Source organism: Phyllostomus hastatus, unplaced genomic scaffold, assembly GCF_019186645.2.
Source record: "Phyllostomus hastatus isolate PE091 unplaced genomic scaffold, TTU_PhHast_1.1 phas_contig_34, whole genome shotgun sequence".
Taxonomy (NCBI): domain Eukaryota; kingdom Metazoa; phylum Chordata; class Mammalia; order Chiroptera; family Phyllostomidae; genus Phyllostomus; species Phyllostomus hastatus.
Window position 1 is genome coordinate 66,903,788 of NW_025333857.1, and position 25,664 is coordinate 66,929,451.

The 25,664-nt window shown below is 50.6% G+C and overlaps 1 protein-coding gene across 2 annotated transcripts in view; it reads right to left on the minus strand.

Annotated features, from left to right (window-relative positions):
- Positions 1-1,280: 1,280 nt before the first annotated feature.
- The window catches only part of LOC123819701 (N-acetyllactosaminide alpha-1,3-galactosyltransferase), a 53,829-nt gene continuing 29,445 nt past the window's right edge, over positions 1,281-25,664 (minus strand). Inside the window, exons 3-8 of one of the 2 annotated variants that reach the window (XM_045840165.1) lie at positions 19,408-19,496; positions 16,514-16,549; positions 14,703-14,768; positions 14,085-14,171; positions 8,659-8,796; positions 1,281-3,964 (exon numbers count right to left, since the gene is read on the minus strand). In XM_045840165.1, the coding sequence (XP_045696121.1) occupies positions 3,271-3,964; positions 8,659-8,796; positions 14,085-14,171; positions 14,703-14,768; positions 16,514-16,549; positions 19,408-19,487 (1,101 nt within the window). In that variant the 5' untranslated portion in view covers positions 19,488-19,496 and the 3' untranslated portion in view covers positions 1,281-3,270. The remainder of the gene's footprint in view (positions 3,965-8,658; positions 8,797-14,084; positions 14,172-14,702; positions 14,769-16,513; positions 16,550-19,407; positions 19,497-25,664) is intronic. The other variant, XM_045840166.1, reaches the window with a different exon arrangement.

Here is a 25,664-nt window from a genome sequence, read left to right on the forward strand (position 1 = left end):
CCGAACACAAAATAAGTTTGTTTCCCAAGGTTTCATAGCCGACTGGCTTCACCAGACCGACTCAAAAGGACCCCTGTGATCCCAGAAATGTTATCTGTAAACCACACTTCCGTTCTTTGCTGTGCGTCCCTGTGCAATCGAAAGTCAATGAAAGCCCCCTGAGAGAGGCTTGACACCTTTCTCCTCTGAGACTGGTCAGCCTTTCCTCCCCAAGCAGATCATGTCTTGGTAGACTTATTCTCATCCTCGGCGGCAGGGGGGAGCTCTGTAGGACGGAGAACCCCAATATCAGACCCTTCTAGCCTTAAAGAAGCTTCTCCCCTTCCGGCAGTGTGCGACCCCATTAGAGGTGGAGTGGGAGGAGTGGTTGTCCCTTCCCACCTGCCCCTCATCCCAATGACACCCTCTAAGGCACTGCCCGGGCAGAACAGCTCAAATGCCCAGAGGGCGTCTATCAGCCCTGCATGCACCATGTAAAGATAAGAGTGAACACGTATTGTTCTGTTCACATGATCCATTTAACTAATTTAATGCATTTGGGGCCGGTTTAGTGCATAAAGAGTGGGAAACGGTAGAGGCAGGAAACCTACCTAGTTTTTTAGATACCCTTAGGGCAGAGATGGCCCTTTACAAGTTCCTCTTCAAAGCTGCATCTGCCTTGTTGTGAAATGAGGTCCTCTGAGTATTTACGGTGTCAACACAGTTATCGCTGTCAGAGTCTGATATCAGCTTCAGCTCAGCACTTCCCAGCAGGGTGCCCTAACCTTTCTGAGCCTCGCCTGCTCATCTGCAGAAGGGGGATAATCCTCTACTGTGAAGACATCACACCCTGTTGCACAACCAGCGCACCACACCCCATCAGCTGGTCCCCTTTAATCTGTTCATGACAAACACGGGTGCCCAGACGGCTGGAAATCCAGCCCTTCCCCAGGCTTCCGTGGCCACACATAGTCCCCAAAGGTCAGGGCTAGTGAGCCCAGATACAGTTAAGGCATTGTTTTCTCCCTTTGCCCTGGCGCCCACCCTGGGCTTCAGGAACAAGCTGTTTCCTACTGGGTCTCCCATTGGCAGGTTATCAACTACTTCAGCGTATCACTTTGGAAAGCTCTATCGGGGCATTTGTTTTAAAAGTTTGCAAATCTCAACCATCTTCTAGCTTTGTAATAGCAAGTGCATTTTTAGGACATGAGGGCTTTTTGTAGTCTAAGAATTTAAAATTCTAGAATTGATGGTTCTAAACATCTTTGAGAGAAAATGCACAATCCATGACCAGACCAGAATATACTGAAAAAATAATTTATTCAATTGTAAGCCAGGAATTTTATTTTTTCTTAATGTTTAAGAATAACTGTTCATGAGGTTCTTTTCATAGAAAGGGAGGGGAAGGGAGGGAGAGAAACAAGGATGTAAGAAACATTCATTGGTTGCCTTTCACAGGCACCCGGACTGGGGACACACCTGCAGCCCAGGCATGTGCCCCTGACCGTGAACCTGGCCAGTGGTCTTTCGGTTTGCAGGACGACGCCCAACTCACTGAGCCACGCAGGCCAGAGCTGTTCATGAGATCTTGAGTTTGTTCATTTGGGATTCTCATTTACATGAATAAAGGAAAAATCAAGATTCCCTCAAAAGTAAACATCTATTTAATCATTCAGGATAGATCATTTCTTTGGTTCAGGATTTAAACCATTAATTTTTCCTATTCCAGAATGTATTCCGGAAAACTGGAGATAAAGAGAAACAGAAGTCCTAAGTGACATGTGATTTCCTTTTTCTTTTACAAAGTCCATTCCCGGATTTTTGGTTGGTTCGTTTTGTTTTGCTCATAGTGATATTGTTTGGCAAGAAGCGAAGAGTAAGAGGCACAGTGCAATGGCAGACGAAACGTCGGTTTTCTGTATCCGAGAAGCCCTTCGTGCTGGACATCAAGGCAATGGCTGTTTAAATAAACTGCTTACAAATGGAAACTGATGACTTAAACTGGAACACAAGAAAATTATAAATATGTAAATGTTGCTTCCTAACTTCCTTTACACTGGATTGCATTACTTTAAATAACATGTAGGATTTCATAACTTCTCTTAGAGAAGGGAATTGAATGGTAAGCTGCTCAGTCATGAGGAATGGGTCTCTTGTTGCCATCCCCTCTGCTTTTGATACAAAATTAATGAACCATTTTATGAAATGTGTCTAGCTGTTGTTGCACTTCAGCGGCGCAGGGGAAAATGAGGTTACTCGATGGGAGGGCTTCTCCTCCAGTCCACTCCTGATGGTAGCCCTCCAGGTGGGGCACGATAGGCTGAGGGACCCTGAAGGTCAGGGCAAGTGGCAGCAGGACTTGCTGATGACTGATGGTCATGAGGCCCAAGTCCGGGAAAATCTAACTCCTCGCCAGCCTCTTCAGTCCACTGCGGGCCTTTGTCTTCTCTGACACCGTCCACGTCTTCTGGCCGAGAACCTGAAGGTACGAGCTGCAGAATCTGGCAGGCGGAACGTGACCTGGGCAAAACAAGAAGCATCTTCCGTGCAAGTCCTCTCTGCTCTAGTTGTCATGGGGTGGGGGAGGCTGCAGACCGTCCACGTCGCCCCTCCCGTTCAGCGCCTGGGCCCACGCGTGCTGCATTTAAGTGCCAACCTGTGTCCCGTGCTCCTCTGAGGTGGCATCGATCGCCCAGCCATAACCAGCCTCCCTCTCTTCCCACCCTCTCTCCGCTGTTTCACAGCAAACTCACTTTGACGCTTTGTGTTCACTTTCTTCACGTTCTCTGGGACTCCAAAATTCACCACCGTGATATCCACTGGGAGTCTCAACCAGTCCTTTCCACGGAAGCCAGATGTCCTGAGAAAAGGAAAGGACTACAAATGGCCTGAAGCCGCCGGCTATGAAACCATCTGAGGATTGCCACGTGGACGGCATCCTCACGTCGAGCTCCCCTGCTGCAAAGCAACCCGTGTTGCTCCAGAGTCAGCACCCTTTTCTACAGTCCATTGTCTGGTACGTGTAGAATGCTTCTGGCTTTTTCTTCGCCCATGACAATTTTTTTTATTCGACTGATAGTATTTCTCCCAAACCCAGAATAGGTAAGAAATCATTCAGAATTTACATCTGATTCTCCCATAATACAAAGCTCAAAGTTACAAGGAGGAATAGTATGTACTTGCTGGGTTGGTGTCTTGTTAGTATTTTTTAAAGTTAAAATTATGTTACTTTTCGGAGGAAGTAGCCAGAATACTCTCCCAAATTCAGAAATCTACTGGCACAATTTAAAGTCAGATATTATTTCTAACCAAATTATATTCTTTTGTCTGCCAAGATATCTTGACAGTCTTAATATCTGAAGGTAGGCCTATATGATAATCCCAGCAATATTCTGGGGATAAGATTTTAGTTGGTTTGTTAAGAAGGAAATACTTGTTCAGGTGGCTTTCATCATGCCACTTGGCTTCTATGTCATTTTTCTTGTCCTGGAGGATGCCCTTGAAGCACTCCTGGGTGATGTTTAGGACCTGAATGGGTGTTCCTCCAAAAATGGCTGCGTGGTAATAAAAATCCCCCTGGCCGTACGGAATGAATGCTGAGGACTCCATCCGCCTCTCGTAAGTAAAATCATCAGGATCTGCCTTATAAAACCAGGCCTGTAGCTGTGCCACTGACTGGCCAAGGGTCTCCACCCCAAAGGTGTCTTGGAAGACCTGGTCCACGTCCATGCAGAAGAGGAAGTCGACCTCGTGCTGGATGTGGGCCGCGATGTGCTCCGCGATGGTCTTCATGCGCATCATGCTGATGTCCTGCCACCTCTTCTCAGGCTTGACCTCGAACACTTTGAAGGAACGCAGGGGACCCAGCTCTATCAAAGGCAGCCTGGAGACATCGTCCATCATGATGTAAAATATGACTCTGTGGCCAATCATGAAGTGCCTGTTGGCAGATGTTAAGAACTCCTCCAGGTAATGCTCAATGTATCTGAAACAAAGAATGGGATAAATGAAATCTCTGGGACTCGACAGGAGACCACGTGCTATTCTCATCATTTTGTTTGTATTTTGAGGTTTAGGAGTCTTTTCCTCATTCCAGATGCGACATTCCTGACTGCTCTCTGCTGTTCAGTCACACTGCCTTGGGGTGGTGGAGTGACTTATCCGACTGCCAGTTTTGGAAAGGCGAGTGTCGGTGAACAGCCCGGACCCCTCCCCTCCTCCTGCTCCTAGAAGCTGACCGATTGGAGATAGTATGGGTGCTCTGGGCCTAACGGTGCGTATAGTGGTACAGGCCCTGCTCCCATGTCCAGAGCCCTGAAATTTCTAGTGCTATAGATGCCTGGGTCCCTAAGTCCTTCTAATTCTGTGGTTCAATGTCAGGAGGCCTTATAAAGGCCTGCAGATATAAGCCACATTCTCCAGTGCCAGCTTCCACTGTAATGAAGACTATATTTACCGTCACCTGCCTTAATTAGCCTTTGGGCAGGCAAAGGGGCTGAAGTTCTTTTCTCCCCAGCTCTATTGGTATATAACTGACATACAACATTGTATAAGTTTAAGGTGTACAAAGTGTTGATTTGATACACTCATATTTTGCAAAATGATTCCACCATAGTGTTAGTTAACACCTCCACGTGTCACACAATTACAATTTTCTTTTTGTGGTGACAATATTCAAATTCTACTTTCTTAGCAACTTTCAAGTATACACAGTACAGTATCATTCACTGGAGTCACCATGCTCTACCTTAGATCCTGGAACTCACTCATCTTACAAGGGGAAGTTTATACCCTTGGACTAACATCGGGGGGCACTAGTTCTTGAGCCTCCTTCAAAAAGCCCAGCCTACACCCCAGTGTTGCTACCACCCTACCAGGTGCGACCATGATGTGACTCTCGGGTCCTTTGGGGAAGCATTAGGCCTAACAATCGCCACTCTGGGACCCAGACAATGGGTGGGTTAAAGGACACGGATATCCTTCTGTACTACAGATTCGCCCTGTGAGCCTCTCACGGGTCACCCAAAATCCTAATCCATTGTTCAGACACCACCATTTTAAGATTTACCTAAATACTGATGCAAATAAGCTTGGATTTAGCCTTAACTATTTTTTCTTAAATTTTTCCATAGCATTTTTAGGTTCACATAAAAGTTGAGCCAGAAGCACAAAATTCCCATATACTCCCCGGGCCGCCCCTCCCTCCCCACCTTCCCCCGCCTCCAACACCCGCGCCAGGATGGGACGCGTGCTGCAGCCGGCGCCCCTACAGCGACACTCGGTCAGCGCCCGAGCCCGGGGTTCACGGGAAGGTTCCCTCTGGGTGCGGCGCCTTCCACGGGTTCGCACAAACGTACAACGACGTATCTATCATCACGTACAGTATTATACAGAATAGTTTTATTGCCCCCCAATCCTGTTCCCCCTATTCCTTCCTTCCCCCACCCCGGCTTCTGGCCACTACTGACCTTGTTACTGTCGCCACAGTTTTGCCTTTTCTGGAATGTCACAGTATGCAATCATACAGTAGGTAGCCTTTTCAGATGGGTGTCTTTCACTTAGTATACGCATGGGAGATTCCTCCAAGTCTTTGCATGGCTTAGCTCTTTCCTTTTTGGAATACTGATGCTACTGATAAGATATCCCTGTCTGGATGAACCACGGTTGGTTTATCCATTCACCTGCTGAAGGGCATCTTGGCTGCTTCCAAATTCTGGCAATTGTGAATAAAGCTGATGTAAATATGTTGTGTGCAGGTTTTTATGTGGACATAGTGTTCAACTCCTTTGGGTAAATATCAAGGAATGCAATTGCTGGAGTGCATGTGAAGAGTATGTTTAGTTTTGTTAGAAACTGCCAAACTGTTTTTCAAAGTCTCTGCCATTTTGCAGTCCCACAAACAATGAATCAGAATTCCTGCTACTTCCCAGCATTTAGTGTTGTCAGTGTTTTGGGATCTGGGCCATAGTAATGGGGTGAGCAGTGGTTTTTTAGCTACTAGTCAACTCATTCAAAAAATATCGTGTTGACGCCTTTTGTAACCCAGCTACACTCTCTCTGTGAATCCACGAAGGTCAGAGAGAAGAGGAAGGAGCAGGAAGACAGCTAACCCAGCTCATGCAAACTGGACTCACGCTCGGTGAAGGTGGACTGAATTTAATGGGTTCGCACAGCACCGGCCAATCACGATGTCTTGTGAGTAGCAATAACTGGCACTTTTCAGTGCGGTTGCTGCCTGGATTCCCTTTCTTTGCTGCCTAATTAAATGGGTTTTTAATGGTGGCCTCTGGAAACCTAAGGGCTCACAGTATTGAGTCTTTAAATGGAGAGCAGAGCACATATCTGAGCACTATAAAGAAGGGCTTTGATATGGCTCTGTGGCCGATGGCTGGGAAATTCTTTGGTGCTCTGCACCTTTAAGAAAAGTCTATAGTGCTTTGAGGCTGGGAGACAATCCTAAAGGGAGCACGTGAACTACAGCAGGGTTTAACATTGTTTGGAGATTAAAGCACTGAGGTTGCACTGTTATTTGACAGTAAACCAAATGTCACACCTCCTAAAAAGTCCAAATCCACTCTCCTGAGGATTTATTGCTGGTGATTACAGTCCTCTCCTGCCTCAGAGGGCAAAGGGCTTTCACCAGGATATGCCATTTATCCTTTAGTTCTGCAGAGTTACAACTGTGGACAAAAAAGGGGTTCTGTGGAATGTAAGCAAGGTGATCTGATCATAAATTCCTAACTGGATAGGTCATGGTGAGCAGTCATGCCCCAGACACATAACTTCTTCAGTAAAAGGTTTATTTTCCACTTAGGCTAGTCCTGCCCATTGTTTCTACGCACCCAGGTTAACATACCTTTGAAATAAGAGAACTACCCTCAAGAGAGCACATAATCCTAATTATCCTGTTCTTTGCCGCCTTCCACCACCTTGTACCATACATTGCTGTGTATATGCGCACTTTTTGCCCAAATTTTTGAGGGAAAAATACGGATGTGCATAGACATGGGCAGTACGAATTCTGTATGTATATAACTCTTTTAAATTCTTTTATTTATGCTCATGTGTTAAAAGTGTAACTCTAGAAAACAATAACAATATCCATATGCAAAACAATACCCTGGAGTATGACCATCGATTTTTGTTTCTAAAAATAAGCAAATAAACAATCGAATGAAAAAATTAAAATGAAAGATTTTTTCCTGAAAATTTGGGCCCAAAACATGGGTGCCCATTATACATGGGAGTACATTACGCGCGGCAAAATACAGGTGATCTTTCTTATGTGCCCTCACTAGTTTCGAATGCAAAAAAGAAAGTGCAAAATGGTTATTCTCCAGAGTATTTGAGGTCTTGCTTCTTGGCAACTGTCATCAGTTTGGGTCAAATAAATTCCTGTAAAAATTCTTTGTAGGTTTGGATGTTTCTTTCGCTGACACAACTGCTGGCTGAGGTCACTGCAGGACAGTGGGCAGCATTCTGTTCTTTTGGAAACATCAGGATAGAATCAGTCTGCATCGTGGCCGGCTTGTCCCCTCTCTTGCCAAAGGATGAGGGGAGCTGAGTGAGCAGTGGCTCCCAACTCATAACAATATAGATTCTTTCAGTAAAAGCGTCAAAACTCCAGGGTTACCCTTTCCTATTACAGTTGCTCACACAGGTCCCTGGGATCGGCACAGTCAGTGACATTAGGACCTAATCGGTACGGTGCCGGCAATGGCTTCTGAGCCCCGAGTTGGAGGAGGACTTCGGAGAACTGTCAGATCCACACAGTGCTCTCCTTTGGGCCCTACAGTGGCGGAGCTCAGGCTCAGACTGACCTTGGCCTTCAAGTCCTCTGTCCAAGGCAAAAAGGTCAGCTTCCCACATGGCTTTCAGAAAAGGTACAGATAGATGGAAAGGCCAGGATGGGGGCGGGGAAGGAAGGGGAAAATTAAACTTTTGCTTTTGTTTTGGAAAAAAAAGAATTCTCCAAAAGAGCACAATGAGTTATATTTTAAAACCAAAATTGCAAGCTACCAATTTCAAGTAGGAACCATTGTAGCTTGGGGAGAAACATTCTAAACAAGGAAATGGACACTGAAAGAGGAACCCAGCCAACCTCTGGGAGAGGAAGTCCTGGCCAGCCAATCCCGGGGCCTGAGTCCTCCGGGACCCAGGAGGGCCAGACAGAGAGGAACACGAGGGACCCAGGGAAGAGCGGTCAGCCACGCTCTGCCGTGGAAACCACAGCACTTGGGTGGGTCTGGACCAGGCACTTGCTCTGAGTCCTGTCTTTCGTCCTGGGTCTCGAGAGTGTAGGAGGAAGAATGCTGCACATTCGGGCTAGCTGCTGGCATTCTGGGAAATTTCCAGAGAGAGCCACGGGTGCGGGGGTGGGGTGGAGGTGGCTGTGGGTGAGCTGTAGTCTTTGGGCTCCGTGGGTGTAGCAGGCATTTTTACCTGTACCCTGAGATGGCTCTCGCTTGGAGGTGGGAAGGAGTCGACTCACTGACTCTTGTTTCGTCCTCACATTTAGGGGGCCTTAGCAGCAATGAGACTGAAATGGTCCCATTGTAACATTCTCCTAACTGATGACTCAGATGGGTCATGAACGGCTTTCATTAGCCCAGGGGGACCCTCACAAACACTTGACAGTTGGAACAAGAAGTCAAGTTCAATTTTAACAGTGACACCTACCTTCCGATAGCAAAAACCGTCAAACCCACAGTAATTTTCTGTTTGCCATAGTAATTTTCCAAGATGGCTCTGTCGTAAGTGCCTTCCCACACAATTGGCGCCTTCCATCCGGTCACTGTCAGCACTTCCGGCCGTTTCCTGGTGATGAACACAGAGTCCCGTCAGTGGGGACAGCTTCGCTAAGGTCGGGCAGAGCCCGGGGAAACCTGGGGTCAGCTGGGACTTGCGGCCACTGTCCCCGAATCCCGACTGCAGCTTAACTGCAAACAGGGGGCTGGGTCGCAGGCATCTGAGGGGCAGCACGTTCTGGCAGGGGCACGGAGGCCCAGGTGCCTCAGAGGGCTGTCTCGGGGGCCTACAGGGGGTCTTACCTGCATGTCTCATGCCCTCTTTCCTTTTTCCTGCTTTCCTTGCTCCCTTTCAACGCCCCTTCCTAGCTCCCCGCCTTTCCCTAAACTGCCAGTGGCATCCCTGGGTGTTGTTACCCCTGTGGGTGCCAGCTGAGCCTGAGAAGGTCCTGGTCCTTGGCATGGGGACAGGACAGTGATACTGAGCGGAAAGAGAGAAAACGGTTGCAATGTGCCTTTTACCAGAGAAGGATTTCTGCATAACAACCTGGTTAGAGGCCAAAAAGGGCCCCGGACTAGGGGATTTGGGGGTTATTTTACACACAAGGAGACAGAGTCCCCCAGAAAAGGAGGGACTCATAGCACAGGCCCCACAGCCAAGGCTGGAAGACCCCGGCACAGACCCCCTCCTCAGCCCATGGGGCCGCGTCACTGGGGGCACAAAGGGAAGCGGGGAAAGCGTGTGTTTTCTGCACTCAGAACACCCGAAAGGAACTTGGCAAAGCCAACACAAACACAGGAAGCAACGTCAGAGCTACAACAAACTGTAAAGGATAATGCAGAAAAGCTGAGCTGCAGCTGGGGCCCAGCATGGGGGTGTGACTCAGCCTCGAAGGGGTGGTGGGGACTAGCTCTGACTCCCTTTGGCTCAGGAAGTGGCTGCATTTCCCCCACTGGGGAGCAGAGGCTGAGACACAGTCATTTAGATTTAAACCCCAGCGTGCGAAGGCCTAGCCTCGGCTAGGCATTTGCTTGTACTTCATCCACTGCAGGGAGACCAGTGTTGGGGGCAAGTCCTGGTGTCCCCTTCGTCAGGTCCCTGCTGGCTGTGTGCCTGTGGCCCTGGGGAGGCTACCGGGGAAATGTTAGCACACAGAACATATCCGGCCGGCCAGAACTTCCCCTCCCATCACACATGGGCGGAGGGCAGGTTTTCACTCAGCAAAGCCGGCTCTTTCCGCAGTGAGGCCGGGCAAGGGTGCGTCGACCCCACCTCGCCCCAGCCTTAGCCCCAGAGAGAAAAAGAGCCTTAGAAGACTTGTCTTCATACCCCCTGTCCCTCTGTCACCTAGCTCTGCACTCTCATTCTTGAGCTGACTCTGCCCTCCCACCACAGCCCTGTGCCCTGCTTTCTTCTGCCCCCTGCACAGCCAGAGTGGCCTCCAGGGATGGGGGGACACTCTCAGGCTGCTCTCCTGACCCTGCCTTGTCTGGAGTCTCCAAGTGAGACTCAGCTCTGCCCTCACACCCAGACATGCTGGCCGCATGGAGGACAGCTCCTTCAGAGGTGCACCAACCTCTGCCAGGCAACCTCACATCACAGCACTTTCTCTTTTGGTCCTTGCCACAGGCCTGCCACATATTATGTCCATTGTACAGGTGAGAAAGTCAAGGCTCAGAAAGGCTTGTTAACTTGTCCAAGGCCACAGGGCTGGCCACCAGTGGCAGTAACTAACACACACTGAGTACCTCCATCCCAGGGGGCCAGGCACTACAATAAGGGCTTCAGCCTTCAGAAGTGGGACTCTGTCGGTTTTCCTATCAATGCGGAAACTAGCACAGAGAGGTTAAATAACTTGCCTGCGGTCACATAGCCAGGAAGGGGCAAAGCTGGGGCTTGAACCCAGATAAGCTAACTCTGTAGTCTGTGCACTAAGCCACCACCCTGTATCACTTCCTATGTGGACAGTTATGTGCTGTGCTGATGCAGCTGGGGTTAAACGCCAGGTCCGTCATTTTTGCCATCTAACTTAGCTACTTCGGTTGTTTTATTACTGCAGGATGGTTGGGGGGAAGGGCGGGGGCAGAGAGAGGATGAGATCAGCTTCCTGGACGAACCTCTGTTTGTATCAAGACAACTCAGTCATTAAAACCCACAAACCTCCCCCACCAAAAAGAAGGGACAGATGGCAGGCCACACGTGTGTAAGAGCCTTTGCTGCTCTCAACTGCCAGAGATGTTCAAGATCACCAAGGTGGGGCTCCAAAAGGAGGAAAAAGTGCTGCAGGAAAAGATTCGGAGCTGCCCCCCAAAACCTCCCTTCCAAGCAGGGCACCCGCCATGTTATGCTGGCTCGCGTGGTTCCACCAGAACAGGCTTCCCACAAGGTAATAAAGGCTCCAGAACCCAAACCCACACCTGCTCAGGATGTTGGTAGCTTTTATATCTTAGGTACTTATGTACGGGAACACCGTGGTACCTATCCAAGGGCTGGGTGGAGGGAGCGTTAAAATTCCACGAAGTGTGCATGTCAACAAAGATGTGGAATGCATATAACGCACTGTTTACTGAACTCCCAGGAAGCAGCTGCTGGAGAATGATCTGGCAAAGAGCCTATGGTGAAAGGAACAAGGACAGTGGCTGTGAAATGCACAGATGACGACGGTAGGGGAAGAATTTTGGAGGAAGAATGAACAGAACACGTTAATGAATCAGATGGAGGGGCAGATGGAGGAGAATACTGAATCAGAGAGGTGTCCCAGACTCTGGAGCTTGACAGGGGGAATTAGAAAAACCAGGGTGGGGTGGGACCATGCGAGACAGGCAGAGACATCAGGCAGGCAGCGAGAGCAGGCCTCGGCCCGGAGATCTACATGCGGGAATCCTCCGCACACAGACGGATCTAACGCCCTGGAAGGGTGAGAGCACCCTGGAAGGTGACGCATGCAGACGAGGTATGAGGGCACTGGACTTGCCCCGCAGACGCTCTAAAGAGTGAGGGCCGGGGGGGGAGAAGCCCCCGTCAAGGAGACTAAGAAGGGAGGACGGAAAAGGAGGAGGAAAACTACAAGGTCCTGATGTCACAGAATCTGAGCGGGCTTGATGTGGAAATGTGAACACAATAATACTATATGCTTTGGGTAGTTTACAGAAAAGTACACGTTTGTAGAAATATATTTAATCGTTCATTGAGTTGGTTGTCTGATCACTCACTTACGTGAGACGTGCGCTCTGGGGCCCTGAGAAGGCTTAATTTGGTGTCACTTCCAACCAATAGTCTCTAAATACCTGCTCACCACTGCTTCAGAGAGGCTGAGCCATGCGTGTGGAGAGTGGCAGCTGGTGGCTGTCATCTGTCCCTCCTCTTTACCCCCAGCAATTCAGCCCTGACCCCACCACCCAAGTCCTATTCAGGAAGGCACAAGTGTCACAGTAAAAGTGTGCCACCCTCCTTAGAAGGGAGCCTGGTGACCATCTCTGGCTTATCAAGCCTGCTCCCTGGGAGGTCTGAAGCCCTTCACCACCCCCCCACGCTCCCCCACACACACATCTAAGGGACTTATCAACACAACGGGGTGTCCATACTCTGACATTTCCAGTAATGGGAACATCTCATAGATGGCTACCCTGTTGTCCAGCTGATCAAATGACACATGGGGACCCCAAATTCCCATCCGTATCCCAAAACAATAAAAGAACTTGCCGGAACATATTTAGTCTTTCCAGAGTCCAAGATCCCCCACACTGGAATAGGGTTCTTCTCTCCCACCCTCCTACCACCTCCACAGCTGGGTCTCCGACCTCTCTTCCTCTACCAGCCCTTGACACGCTGATGTCAGGCGGGACTCAGGTCTGTTCCTCTGCCTGGGTGGCCCTATCCAGGCTCACAGATCCCACTGCCACTTGTATTCTGACGGCTCCCCATCCTCCGTCTTCCTATCTTCTGCCGAGCTCAGGCACTGCTAACAGATGGGACTGTCCCCTCACCCCACCAAATTTACACGTTAAAACCTAATCCCCATTGTGGGGGTATCTGGAAGTGAGGCTTTTGTGGTGACCAGGTCATGAGGATGAAGTCCTCGTGGATGGGATTAGTGCCCTTTTTAAAGGAAATCCCGGAGAGCTCCCTCGCCCCTTCCACCACATGCGGACACAGTGAGAAGATGGCCAGGTAGGAACTAGGAAGTGGGTCTTCACCAGACACACCACATCTGTCTGTGCCTTGATCTTGCACTTGCCAACCTCCAGAACTGTGACAGACAAGCTTCTTGTCGTTCATAAGGCACCCAGTCTATGGTGTTCTGTCACAGCAGGCCAGAGAGACTGAGACAGGCACCCTGTGACTCTCCATCCAGGTGTCCCCCACGGACCTGAATTCACACACATCCCTAACTGGCTCATCACCGCCCTCCCCTCTCCACTCCTAGACCATCTCCTCCTCCGGGCCCTCTCCTGATCCGTGGCACCCCCACTCCCACACAGCCTCTCAGGCTTCATGGTCATCCTGGACAGCTCCCACCCCCTTACTCCCCAAGCCACATCCTTCTAAGTCAGGTTCATCAGACCTTCTTACGAATCTTGGCAAGTGCCACTCTAAGACTGTGAACTTCTTGAACATACCCACATTGATGACACTGGAAGACACATAGGGGATCCACAGAGGGCTGGATTTTTCCGTTTACAGTGTCCAACACAATGTCCAGTACAGGATATGTGAGCACGACTCATAGTGGGAAATACACTTGACGTCACACCCAAAACACGCACATACACATACAGAAACAAAAATTCCACTAGAGAGCACATCCTTATTTCCTCTGGCTCACAGTGATACCCTCTGATCTTCTATTTAACTTCAATATTTTTAAAAAAAGCTGGTGTTAACCCTTTAAGCTAGACACATTGATGATAGTGATCAGTGGTTTGAAAGACACCAGCTGGCCTGTCACAGATGGTTGCTGAATGGATGCACACATGGTCCCTGAGACTCTGCATCCTCATTGCCATTTTACAGATGAGTTAACTGAATCTCAGAGAGAATTTTCTTGTTCTGACTCTGGATCCTGCGGCTTTCCAAAACACACCGCAGTCTGTAAGACCCCTCCTGGCCGAGTATTTTGTGATTCACCTGCTGCCATCGGCCAGCTGCTGTCAGAGTCACCATGTTACTGCTCCAGCATTTGAGTCAGAACATCTAGACTCTTGGTTTCTCATTTAACCTGTTGCTAAAGGTCCAACAGAGGCTTGGACCCCGTCTCCCCGCTCCGGGATGTTCTCAGCGGCACTGTCGCTGACACAGCCCCCACCACCTCCCGCTACACCTCGGGTTCACTGTGCCAGGGCAACGCCCTTTCTTACTGTGGATTAAACCAGTCCGACAGCTGAAGCTCTTCGTCTTCCTTCTCTTTGTTTGTGTCTTCTTCTTCCTCTCGGTAAGCGTGGGTCCTGTGTACAAAGGGAAAGCAAGCTGAATGAGGCAGGGAGGGCGGTCGACCGTGTGGGGACGGTCGGTGAAAACGCATCTGGAGGCAGGAACACCTGCGGCACGTGACTGGCCGGAGGGGGTGGCTCATGGCACCAACTGGTTATTCCCGAGGGCGTGCTGCGGGTGAGAAGGCGCAGCAGCACCTATCCTTGTCGTCATCCTTCCAAGTCAGCGCAGTTGGCAGTTTAGCGGTCCAGCAGCCCTCAGATTATTTCGGGGGGTGAGGGAAACTTGATAAAGCAGTCCTCACAAGGACATTTTATCTTATGACGATCTTCCCTGCAACTTGAACTTCAGCCCAAGTCCCACTCACCCCCAACTTAAACGGAAAACCAAAATCAAATCTTCTAGTTCCAACCTTGAAGTGAATACCTTGTATGACTTCAATAAGCCAGAAGATGAATGACCGAGAAGGTCGTGACCATGAACTGTCTACCTGACTCTGCAAGTGTTCAGTGGGGGGAAGCACAGCTCTCCGTCTTACACCTCACCTGTTGTTAAACCAGCTCGGAAACCACCAGCCCTGTGGGCTGCCGCCGTCACCGAGTTCTGGGCTTCTAAGAAACAAAAAAGATGAGAAACAGTTTTAGAAAATGAGACTGTCCCAAACTGGGGGTTTTCCAAACTCTCTTTATGACAGAAAATCATGTCAAATTTTATTTTGAACTGCCAGCTGGTAAAACAGACAGCAGTGGCGCTGCTCCGGTGGAAGGAGCGGAGACGGGCCCGGCGGTGCCCGGACCGCGCCTCCCAGAGGCAGCCCGACCGGCACTCGGCTCCGAGTCCAGGGTCCGCGTCCAGGGAGCCAGAGAATGACGGGGCGCAGGGGGTGGGGCCTGATACACAAACCGGGGGCTTGGATCTGCCACTTACTAGTTGTGTGGCTACGATAAGACATTTTCCTTCTCTGAATCTTGGTTTTTCTCCTCCGAAAAGTCACATAATACTACTGCTACAGGGTGGGGCAAAAGTAGGTTTGCAGTTGTTCATATGGAATACAGTACAACAATTAATAAGGAATAATACAAGAACTGTTTTGTGTACTCACAGTTGTAAACCTTTTTTGCCCAACCCCATACAATAATAATAATAAACCTACTATGAAGGTATCTTTGAAAACTAAGGGACACAACATACATAAAAGAGCTTTATAAGTTGAAAATAACTGTAACAAGTTGTGATCTTAGTAAAGAAACCAGCGCACCCTTCCAGGAAGGATCTCTTCTGCCGGCCTAGGAGAATTCAGGCCGCCACAAAGTCAGCAGTCGCAGCCCCAGGGAATCTGAGGGTCTCCGAGCTGGAAACCCACAACCTGTCATCAGAAACCACCTTCCCTGCCCACACGCGGAAGTTTCCACACTTGCTGTGAGAGCCTCCCCGGGGGCAGGGGCCTTCTGGAGATGGGGAAACACGGGAAACCGAGAGATAAGGCCTTTCGGTTGGACAAGTCCGAGTGGTGAGGCATGAACAGGCATCGTAAATCTGTTTGAAAGCTCATCTCCTTTCAGAAAGTGTTCAAGATGGTACACGATCAAGAAGGTATGGTTGCGGTAAGCAGAGAAACAATGCAAGCATACAACAAACAAAAGGGAACAGGGAAACATTTACTCTGTCTTTCAGGTAGGTGTTTTCACATGACCTGGGTCATCCCAGCCACGCGTGAGAATAAAGGTTTCGCCTTTCCTTTCACTTGTAGCTACAATATGGCTGAATGGGCTTGGGAAAACTGCCAAGATCCCATGGCACTCTGTGCACATAAACGCTCCGATTTAGTGCCAGGGGATAAACTGTATCAGAAACGAAGGCCGAGGAAAGCACAAGCAGTTAAGCACGACTCTGCTCTGAGGTTCCTGGCAACCCAGCTGAACACAGAAAAACAAAGGTTCGCGTAGCTCTTCCTGCCAGGAATAATAATGATAATAGACCCACGAGTTCATCCGAGTCCCCAACTTTTTTCATGATCCTGTCTCACAGAAATTTCTCGGAAGAATACACAACATGTACTGGGCAGCCTGAGGGACAATATCTACCCTGACACTTTTTACTGGGAAGGCAGGCATGGTCTCCAAATGACACCACTTAAGAGACACGTTGTGAGAAAAAGCAAGGGCGAACACAGCCACGGTCCTCTAAAGGCTGCCTGGGAGGCCGAGGCAGGCTGTCCAGATCCCCGGAGCCCTACCCTGCCCTCGGCCTCTGACCAGAGCCCGGCCGCCAGCCGCCACGTTGAGAGGGGGCTGTAGGAGGTGCGGGAGTGGTCATGGGAGCAGCTCCAGAGCCATCTAAAATTCAAAGCACTTACTTTGAGTGATATATCCACAAGAAAGAGCCTTCTGGGCTAAAAGCAAACAAAGAAAAACATATCGAGTTACTTTTCATTCTGAGAAAAGCTTTTTTGCAACCACTATGGGCTGAGTTGAGAGCCTTGTTCTAGCTCCTCTTAGGTTTCCACCTTCCTGGAGATGTAACCGAGGATCTCGGGAGACAGGGACGCTCTGCTGCAGTCACCCCAGCGCTCCCCACGGCAAGGAGGTCTGAGGAGACTCAGCTCTTAGTAAAAAGGCGACAGCTCTTCCCTGTGGCTTCACCGAGGAGAGGTTCACAGACGGGTCCCCTCCCAGGACCTCCTCGGGATCACCATGGCTCAGCCATCCTCCACACAGGGTTCACGGTCCCTCAGGAAACAGGACAAGGAATGACCGCAGAGCCTAATGCCGCGTCCAGGTGGCAGCTTTCGAGACGCGGTGTTCCTCATCTGGAAACCTGGATGAACACCTCCTCGCAGGGCTGGTGTGCGAGCTGGAGGGTGTGCACGCAGTTCCTGGCACACGCCGACACTCAGTCACTGGTAGCTGCTGTCGTCACAATCGCCATCGCCATCATTCTTTTACTACCACTTTCCACCAGCTCTAAAACTCTAAGATTTTTTTTTTTCCATCCAGCCTCGAACCAAATGCTGTCCTGGATGACATTCTTTCAGGAGGCTCTGCTGAGAACAGCTGATGTGTTCGGTTAGGTTATTTTAAAACCCTTTTGAGCCCAGCACTGATCGCCTATCTAAGGCTGGTGCTCTCAGCTCACCTCCAATCATCACACAGCCGATTGATTCACAAGGTGGCAGAGGACCTGCTGCCTTCCGAGCCCCTTGCGGGTATGCGGGCAGGTTCCTCACAGTGAGTCACGGTGCGGCCCCAGGCTGGGTGCACGGGGTGCTGGAGAGCAGCCAGGACCTGCTCTGGTGCCCGAGTAAAGACAGTGTGCCCAGGACTGCAGAAAGACCCTCTCTGTGGGAGGCCAGTGCCAAATGCACATTTGTGCCTTTGGCTCCATATTTTAATTTTGTGAGTCACCCAAAATACGGAATTCTGGCTGCAATTCAGAACACCAAGGATATCAAGGCAAGCAGTCACAGCTTGAAGGTTATCCACACAAGCAACCTAACTCAGGGCAGGTCCCCCAAAGGGAACTTGTACTTCTTTGCATTCTTCCAACTGCTAGAGCTCTTTCTTCAAGCTGCCACAATCCTCTGTCCTGGCCTGCTCTCTGGAGCAGAGGGTGAGGGTAATAGTGACGATGAAGATGATGGTGATAAACAAGGCAGCTAGCATCTCCTGAGTGCTTATTAAGTGCCAGACATTGCCCTAACTGCTTAACATACAGTAACTTATTTAATCCTCCCAGCAGTCCTATGAAGCAGGCACTGAATTACTGTCCCCGTTTAAAGACAGGGAAGATGAGGAACAGAGCGGCTGCACAAGTTGCCCCAGGTCACAGGGGAGGTGAGCGGTGCCAAAGGACCAGCCCCGGCAGCAGCCGAGCTCCAGACTCCAGCCAGGGTATTTCCTCGGCTCTCGAGTCCACGAGGCAGCCTCGAGGCGCCTTCGCCCAACTCCGGTCCCTCTACACTTCAGACCAAGTACCCGTTTTCTCAATTTAAAAGATCTGGTTAGCCGACCCCTCTACCTTGGTAACACTGGTGAGCTGTTCAGAAGGAAACGGAAAGACAATCCAGAAACAGATCTATGCAGCGCCCCGGGGCGGGGGTGGGGGTGAAAAGCTCCCCAATTCTGGAGCAATTCTCTTTCTCCTGACGGACCTCAAGGTGCAGTTCCTTTATTAGTAGCCAAGATGGTCCTCTTGGCTCATCAAGTCTTAGGACTGAAGAACTGGAAGACATTCAAATGTTAATTCAGGCTGTCACTGTGAACTTGGTGGCTACTTAAACACTGCACCATGAAAATATCAGTGGTGCCAAGACAGCTCTCCCTGCCCAGAGGTGTACGGTGGACTTTTTGGACGAACCATACCAGTGCTTTTTTAAGTCAGAGGCATCGCACATTTTTGTAGCTGCTGGTGGAGACTTCTTTCTATCAGAAGCCTCTCCAGCTGGAACCTGCACAGCACTGTAGTCTCCAAAAGCACAGAAGCAGCTTTTGGAGAATGCGCTCAGAAATGTTTAATCCACTTTGCTTCCAGAGTTTAAAAAAGAAACGTTTTAACCAGGCACACATAAATCACCAGCGACTCAAGTGTATTTTGCAGCAAAAGTCAACAACTTGAGTTGCTCCTTTAAACTCTGCAAATATCTCAGAATTACCAATTTCAGGATGGATTTCTTGTGGCATTTGTGTCTGAAACTCCTCAACATAATTTCTATATCTGGCCACATGAATAACTTTAAATTACATTTTGGGCTTAATAAGACCTTACTATTCCTGGATTCAGCCTGCCCGGAACTGCAAGAGCACAAAAATCAAGACATTAGGAACGTGGCAGGAAGACAGTTAATCAGTCAGAAGGTACTTGGAGCTCTAACGCTTTGACATACGGCTCAGCGTTAAATTGAACTAACAAGGAGAATGGGGACAGACTCACAGATGGAGAGCAGGACGACAGCTAGAGGTTGGGGGAGGTTAGGGGGTGGAGGGATTGAGCAAAAAGGAAAAAGGACTCACGGACAAGGACAACAGTGTGGTGATTGCTGGGGAGAGGGGGTGTAAGAGGACTAATGGTAATGGAAAGAGAAATAAAGATTAAAAAAATGAAGACAGTTCAGGGCTCAGGGATATAGAAAAGGTGGAATCTCTTCTTGGTGGTTTCGGTGAAGACCACCTTTAATTCAGCGTGGTGATTTGGCTGATACTAGGGGATCAGAGTGACTTTCATCAACATCAGTTCATCGTGGTTCATAATTACCTGTTGATATATTCCCAAAACACAACAATTACAGTTGAGATAATCAGCATTGACAGAACCAGTTTTCCTTTGACATTCATTATTTCCTCCTGGAAAAGAAAAAGAAAAAAGACAAGGAAAATAGACTCAATAACTTCTGAGCAAGATATGGCCTTTAGGGACTGCTGCTACCTATACGCCCTCTCTAAAGGGAAATGTCCACGAATGCATAATCGGACCCGAGGAGGTGCTCTACCTGGAAGTGCACAGGGCTGCACAGGCCAATCAGGCCAGTTCCAGGAACTGACAGGGCTCTCGTGTTGGGAATGATGCTAAGGCCACTTTGGGGCTCAGAGGGAAAGTACCCGGATGATCCCGAGGTCCACCATGGATGGGACGTGTGAGGGGGTAACTGTAAATGGTTCCCATGGGCGCCAACTGCCTGAACTCAGGTCACCCACCTCTCAGCAAATGACAGCAGGGGCCATCCAGGTCCTAGTTCTGCTTCCCTTCATACACTGACCACACGGCTGGCACTCAGAGGGGGAACCACTCGGGCCTTGACAGTCCAGGCTCCCCCACTGCCCACCCCACTCGGCTTTCCCCCTCCGAACCCACAGCAAGCCAACAACTGGTGTATAGTAAGCACGTGAGCGTTTCTTGATTGCTGCATTGACTGTGGTTGGGGGGGAAAGGGTGCTGGGCGGGGGACAGCAGGTTGGGAGTACTTTAATTAAGGGTGGTCAGGGAAGGCCTTGTTGGGGAGGCGGCTAAAGATTCCCAAGGAGGGAAGACAGGATGGAAAGGGGTGAAGAGCGGGCCATGAGACGGATGAGACTATTTCAGAACAGCATCTATGACAGCCTGACAGGAGAAAGAGTTTCTCGTGTTTGAAAAAAAAAGGCAAAAGAAAAAGCCTGAATAAGAAAAAAAGAGTGACGTTCTTTCACCTGAGCAGCTGGAACAAGGGCGGGGTGGCAGGGCAGAGCCTGGGAAGGCATGGCAAGGGGGTGGGGACCCACGAAAGCATCTACAGCTGGGGTATCACCTGATCCGATTTCATTCAGAGACCCCCGTGGGTGCTCGGGAGTGCTGGGGGTAGGGAATGAGTGTGGGGACAAGGGCAGACACAGGGATGTGAGGTGGCAGGCTATTCCAATGGCCAAAAAGCAGGGGCGGCCTTGCTGGAAAGGAGGAGAGGAGGTGGACAGAAGTCAGTTAATCCCTATACTCTGAAGAGAGAATTGATAGGATCTGGCTGGCAATTGAGACATCAGGGATGAGGGAGAGGGAAGCAGCAAGGTTTCTGCTTAAGCAGGTAGGCTGCAGCATTCCCTCAGAGTCCCTGGGCTGGAGGAGGACCAGGTCTGGGGATGAGAGTCCGGAACTCCGTTTTGGATGTGTTACTTTCGAGGAGTGTGTGAACATCTAAACGGAGATGGCAGGTCTGAAGTTCATTGGGGAGATGTGGGCGGGGCATGCAATCAGAGGCGTCGTCCACACGGACGGTATGTAAGGTGAGAGGGAGGAATTTCATCACCTAGGGAGCGGATGCGGAGGGATGTCAAGGACAGGAGAGGGCCCTGGGCTGCAGTGACACTCAGAGGTAAGACAGAGAAGGAGGTGAGGAGGACAGGGCTGGGGGGCAGGAGAAAAACCAAGAGGTGGACACCCAGAAGCCAAAGGGCGAGAGTGGCCAGCTGTACCATTCATCAAACACCATGGGCCTTTGTGAAGCCACTTCCTACCCCTGCCCTGGCCACCAGCGAAACGCCCTGTCTCCGCTCGGGCTCCCTCGTCATTATTCACAGTGTCGCACATGTCCCCTTGGGAGGCAGCTCACACGGGAGCATCCGAACGCGGCCCAGTCTCCTCCCGGCCAGTCTGAGCTTCCCGAGGGCCGGAGGAGTGTCCTCCTCAATCCTGAATCTCCAGGCCCTCTCTAAGTGTTCGGTGAGCGAATTACATCAAATGAAAGTGACACTGAAATTTGTCTTTTCAAGGAGAGGGGGTATTTTGCGACTCTTCTCGAAGAGGGCTGGCCTCAGACGATTCCAGTCTTGGATCTCACGTGCTACATCACTTTTATTATCAATTCAGTGAAAGGACATGGTTGTCGGCCACCACACTCTAGTCCTCCTTGCTTAGAAAGTGCGCCCTGTTCGGAAGCAGAGAAGCCCGTGCGGAACTCAAGGTCACAGCTCAGTCAGGTTCAGATGCACCTATGATTGGCGGTGTTCCACAGGCACACGAAGGTGGGCCTGTCGGGCCCGTGTAAACCTCACTCTTGAGCTTCTGCCCGTTGAGGACCTCGTAAGCAGGCTGGCCTGGGGCCTGTGGCAAAGTCACACAATGCAACAGCATGTGACTCCGCCCCCCTCTTGGAAAAGCCACTGGAAGTCTACATCAACGGCACCAGCGCTGAGCGCTAGAGAAGTCCTGGGTTTCGGAGCAAACAGATCAGGATCGAGATGGCGACCACCTTTTCACATGGAAGTCTTCACTCCCGGAGAAGTGAGATAGTGACTGAACCCACAGGCTTTGGGGTGAGGTGGGGATCAGACTCCCGGTGCTGACACGCACCAAACCAGGCAACCCTGAGCGTGTGGCAGTCCCTCATCCACATCTCCAGAAAGCTCTGAAAACCAAAAGCCTTTTTGTTATTCAGTTGGCACTGTGGCCCTGTTGTGAGGCTACTTATACTCCTTATCCCACTTAGTGAGACTGTTTAAACATTTCTTTGTGTAAACATGGATGCATGTTATCATTTGGCGCTGCCGCACTGGGAGTGTTACATAATGTATGATCTACAGTCCGCGCCTCCTGCCTTCCAGGCCCCGCGGTTCCAGAACAGGGATTGCGGGTTTGTTTCCTTGTCTCTAAGATGGAGATAAAAATGGCCAGGACTGTAAGAGATAAGGTCCATAAAACACTTAGCATGGGGCCTGGTACCATACAAACGTGGAAAAACTGCTCATTCTTATTACTGGCATCCATAGAGCAGGCTGTCAGGAGGACCCCGTGCAACAGCGCAGTGGCTGGTATTTAGCCAGAGCTCAAGACACATTTAATGCAGAGAAACGAGGGTTCTGGAAGAATAACACGTGAAACAACAAAGTGCAGGGAGATGCAGATTAGGCGCTCTGAAGGTTATCCATCTGCTCCTCGCTGCAGCACCACAAAGAGCTCACGGAAGGGGGAGGAGACTGAGTTTCTTTGATTGAGGCGAGGGCCCCACTACAACGCCCTGACAGTGGGTGCCGAGGAGGCCACCACGCTGCACAACGTGGGTCCCAGGCTTTATCGGCCCCACCAACTGAGAATCAAATGCAATTGTCCCCCAGTAGAAAAAACGTGAACCGGAGAAGCATGCAAACTCTCACGGCAGAAAACACCGAGACGAACGCCAGGAAGAGCCCAACCCACACACATCTCCCCATCGCCCCTCCGTGCACAGTGTTTGTGACTTCTCATTTCAGAAATCAGCATGAGAGGCAGGTCACGAGGCCCCTTTCTTCCTGGACTTCACAGATTGCTCGAATCGACTTACTTTTTGCTGTGGCCAGTCATCACTCTCGTTGGAGACTTACAGTTGGATGCTGTGCCAGTGAGCCAACACCCCGTTCTTTAGCGAAGCACTGGGAGTGGGTGTGGACTTGCTTCCTGGGATCTGGAATGCATGTCTCCAGAGATGGAGGGGTTGGCGGGGTGGCCAACAAGTCTTTTAAAACATTTTTGTATTTCTCTCTGGACAAAAACAAGGCATTTGGCAGCCAGCGTGATTTAAAAATCTTTCTCTTATGCGCTTATCTCTCAGAATTTTCAAAACTGCATAACTCTGAAGATGGGTGGTTGACTATCTTAGCCACCAACTAGGAAACTGTGGGTTGCTTCTAAATTCTCCACTTAAGGGGCAGAGCACAGAGTTAGGACTGCCGAATATTGACTCCCAGCCTCACGTGGGAACGTGGAACTCTGGGTCACCTGGCCCCTGCCCCTCAGAGGGCTTGGTGAACACAGCCACGCCCAGTCCTAGCAGAGCCCTCCCACCATCCCTCAGGCCCTCTCGTCCCAGGGCTGACGGTTTCTCCCTGAGTCCATCCTACCTCCCACAGGGGCAGCTCCCGGGCCCCTCCCAGAACTCAGCCCCTGTACCGGTTCCCAGAGGAAACCACCTGTCACACGCCTCTCTCCTGGAACTCCTGCTGAAAACCTGGGGGCGTTTCTAAGGGCAGGGCCACCTTGTAAAGTCTCCATCTTCCCCACTTCCCTTTCCTCCTCTTCCTTTCCCGCTGCATTTCCCTGGAGTGTCAGACTTTCCCACGTGGCTCATAAATTAATTCTTCCTCACCTACCCTCAACCTGTCCCCTAAAGCACAACACACACACACAACTTTAGTCTGGGCTAAGTGGGGGCATTGGCTTCACACAGAGGCCCTCCCTGAAAGGAGTTCTGTGGACTGTGGACCTTGTTGCTCCGTCTCATGTCAGGGGAAGATGAACGTCTCCGCTGAAGAGCAGTGCTCAGAAGCCCTGGAAAAGCCATTATCTCCGAGAGCCGGAATCTGCAGGGGGAAAGCAGTGGCAGAGGAAACCCAACCTTCCCCTCTGCCTGTGATTCCCCGGCCCCCCAGCCCCTGGAACCCATCCCCTGCTCCCCGGAGCTGCCCCTGCGTGCTCCAGCCGCAGCCACTCCTGCACGATGGAGAAGGGGTCAAAGACTCTGAGTGGCAAGTATTGTGAACAGGTAAGGGGGGCCACAGGAGCACACTGGGTATTACAGCCCTCCCCGGACAAAACTCCGGTCTTCTGTCCTCCACACCCTCCACTGCAGCGATCAGATCCATCATTCCAGGGAGGAATCAGGCCAGTGCTGACTCTTAAAGCAGCGGTCCCAGACGCCGGCCCTGCGCAAGTCCTCTGACACTGTGACCTTGGTTTACACTCACAAGCACCCTCCTGTGGGGGCCCTGAAAGTCCAAGAGGAGACCGCGTGTACGGAGCACGCCGCGCCCGTGGTCAGTAAATGCGCCACAGGTGGCTCTGAAGGCAGAGATGTGGCTTCATCTGGGAGAGGAGTGTGGGTCCCCTGGGGTAGCACCACCCAGAAGCTCAAGGGAAAGCCCCCCACCACCCCCACTGTGACTTTGTGACAGTCAGCTCCCCTCCCACTGTCCACGGCTCAGGGCCCAGCTGCGCATCGTGGCTGCCCCACTGCCCGGAGCCCGAGCTGGGTGGGGAAGAAGCCCAGGCTGACCAGCCCCACCTTCCACCAGAGCAGGCGTTGGAAACCGGGGTCACGGAGGTCTCTGGCCTTAGTGTCCCTGTCCTTAGTGTCCCTGAAAGAAGTCATCCAGACTTAACTTTCCATGACAGGCTTTCCTGATGGACCCAGGACGTGCAAGAGAAATCAGCCACTGGCTGGAAGTCTCATTCGGAGCACATCTTACTGCAATGGCCCCACAGATTCCTTAAAGTGATGACTGAATGAGAAGATCACCCACCAGGACCACTGTGATTAAACAACAATTAAAAAAAAAAAAAAAAGGTTACCCACCAACACAAGTTGAATGCAGAGGCCTCCTTACCCAGAAGTGAACGAAGCCTGGTGTCAGGCCCCCCTGCAGACTGGGGTCAGGAGTGAGTAAGGCCTGGATGCTTCCCAGAGGTGAGGAGTGGTCCCCTGATGGGGCAGTCACTCCAGCCTCAGTGCCTGGACTGGGGCTGCAGGTGGGTCCGAGGCACTGACCCCACTATCTACACACCTGCCCGGGTCCCAGTAACAACCGGCCCCGGGTGGGCCTTGTTGCATACCCAGGAGCCCTCCACTTTGATCCCAAGGAGAAGGAGCTGCCCTGGGTGCTGCTCTGCTCCCTGCTCGGGGCTCAGGATGATCAGGACACTGCGGCCCAGCACCCGTGCCCTCCACCCCTGCCCCCCAGGCTGGACCAACAGCAGAGTTCCCTGGCACCCTGGCTGGAGCCACTGAGCAAGAAACTGCCAAAGGACTTACAGATACGCCATCACCAGTAACAAGTCATGAAGCCGAAAGGAACTTTTCTAAACTCTCAGTAATAAAAAGCAACAACTGATTAACCGTGCTAGGGGCAAAAGTGATTTGTCTGTCTTTCGTCTCTGTCAAAAATGGTATTATAAAGTCCTTGTCAAACAAAGAGGAAACCCAAGGGTAAGCAGCAGAAATATGACAGGTGCATTAGACACCTACATAATACCATTTTTACATTATTTTCATGTCATTATGCTTTCTAAATTTTATC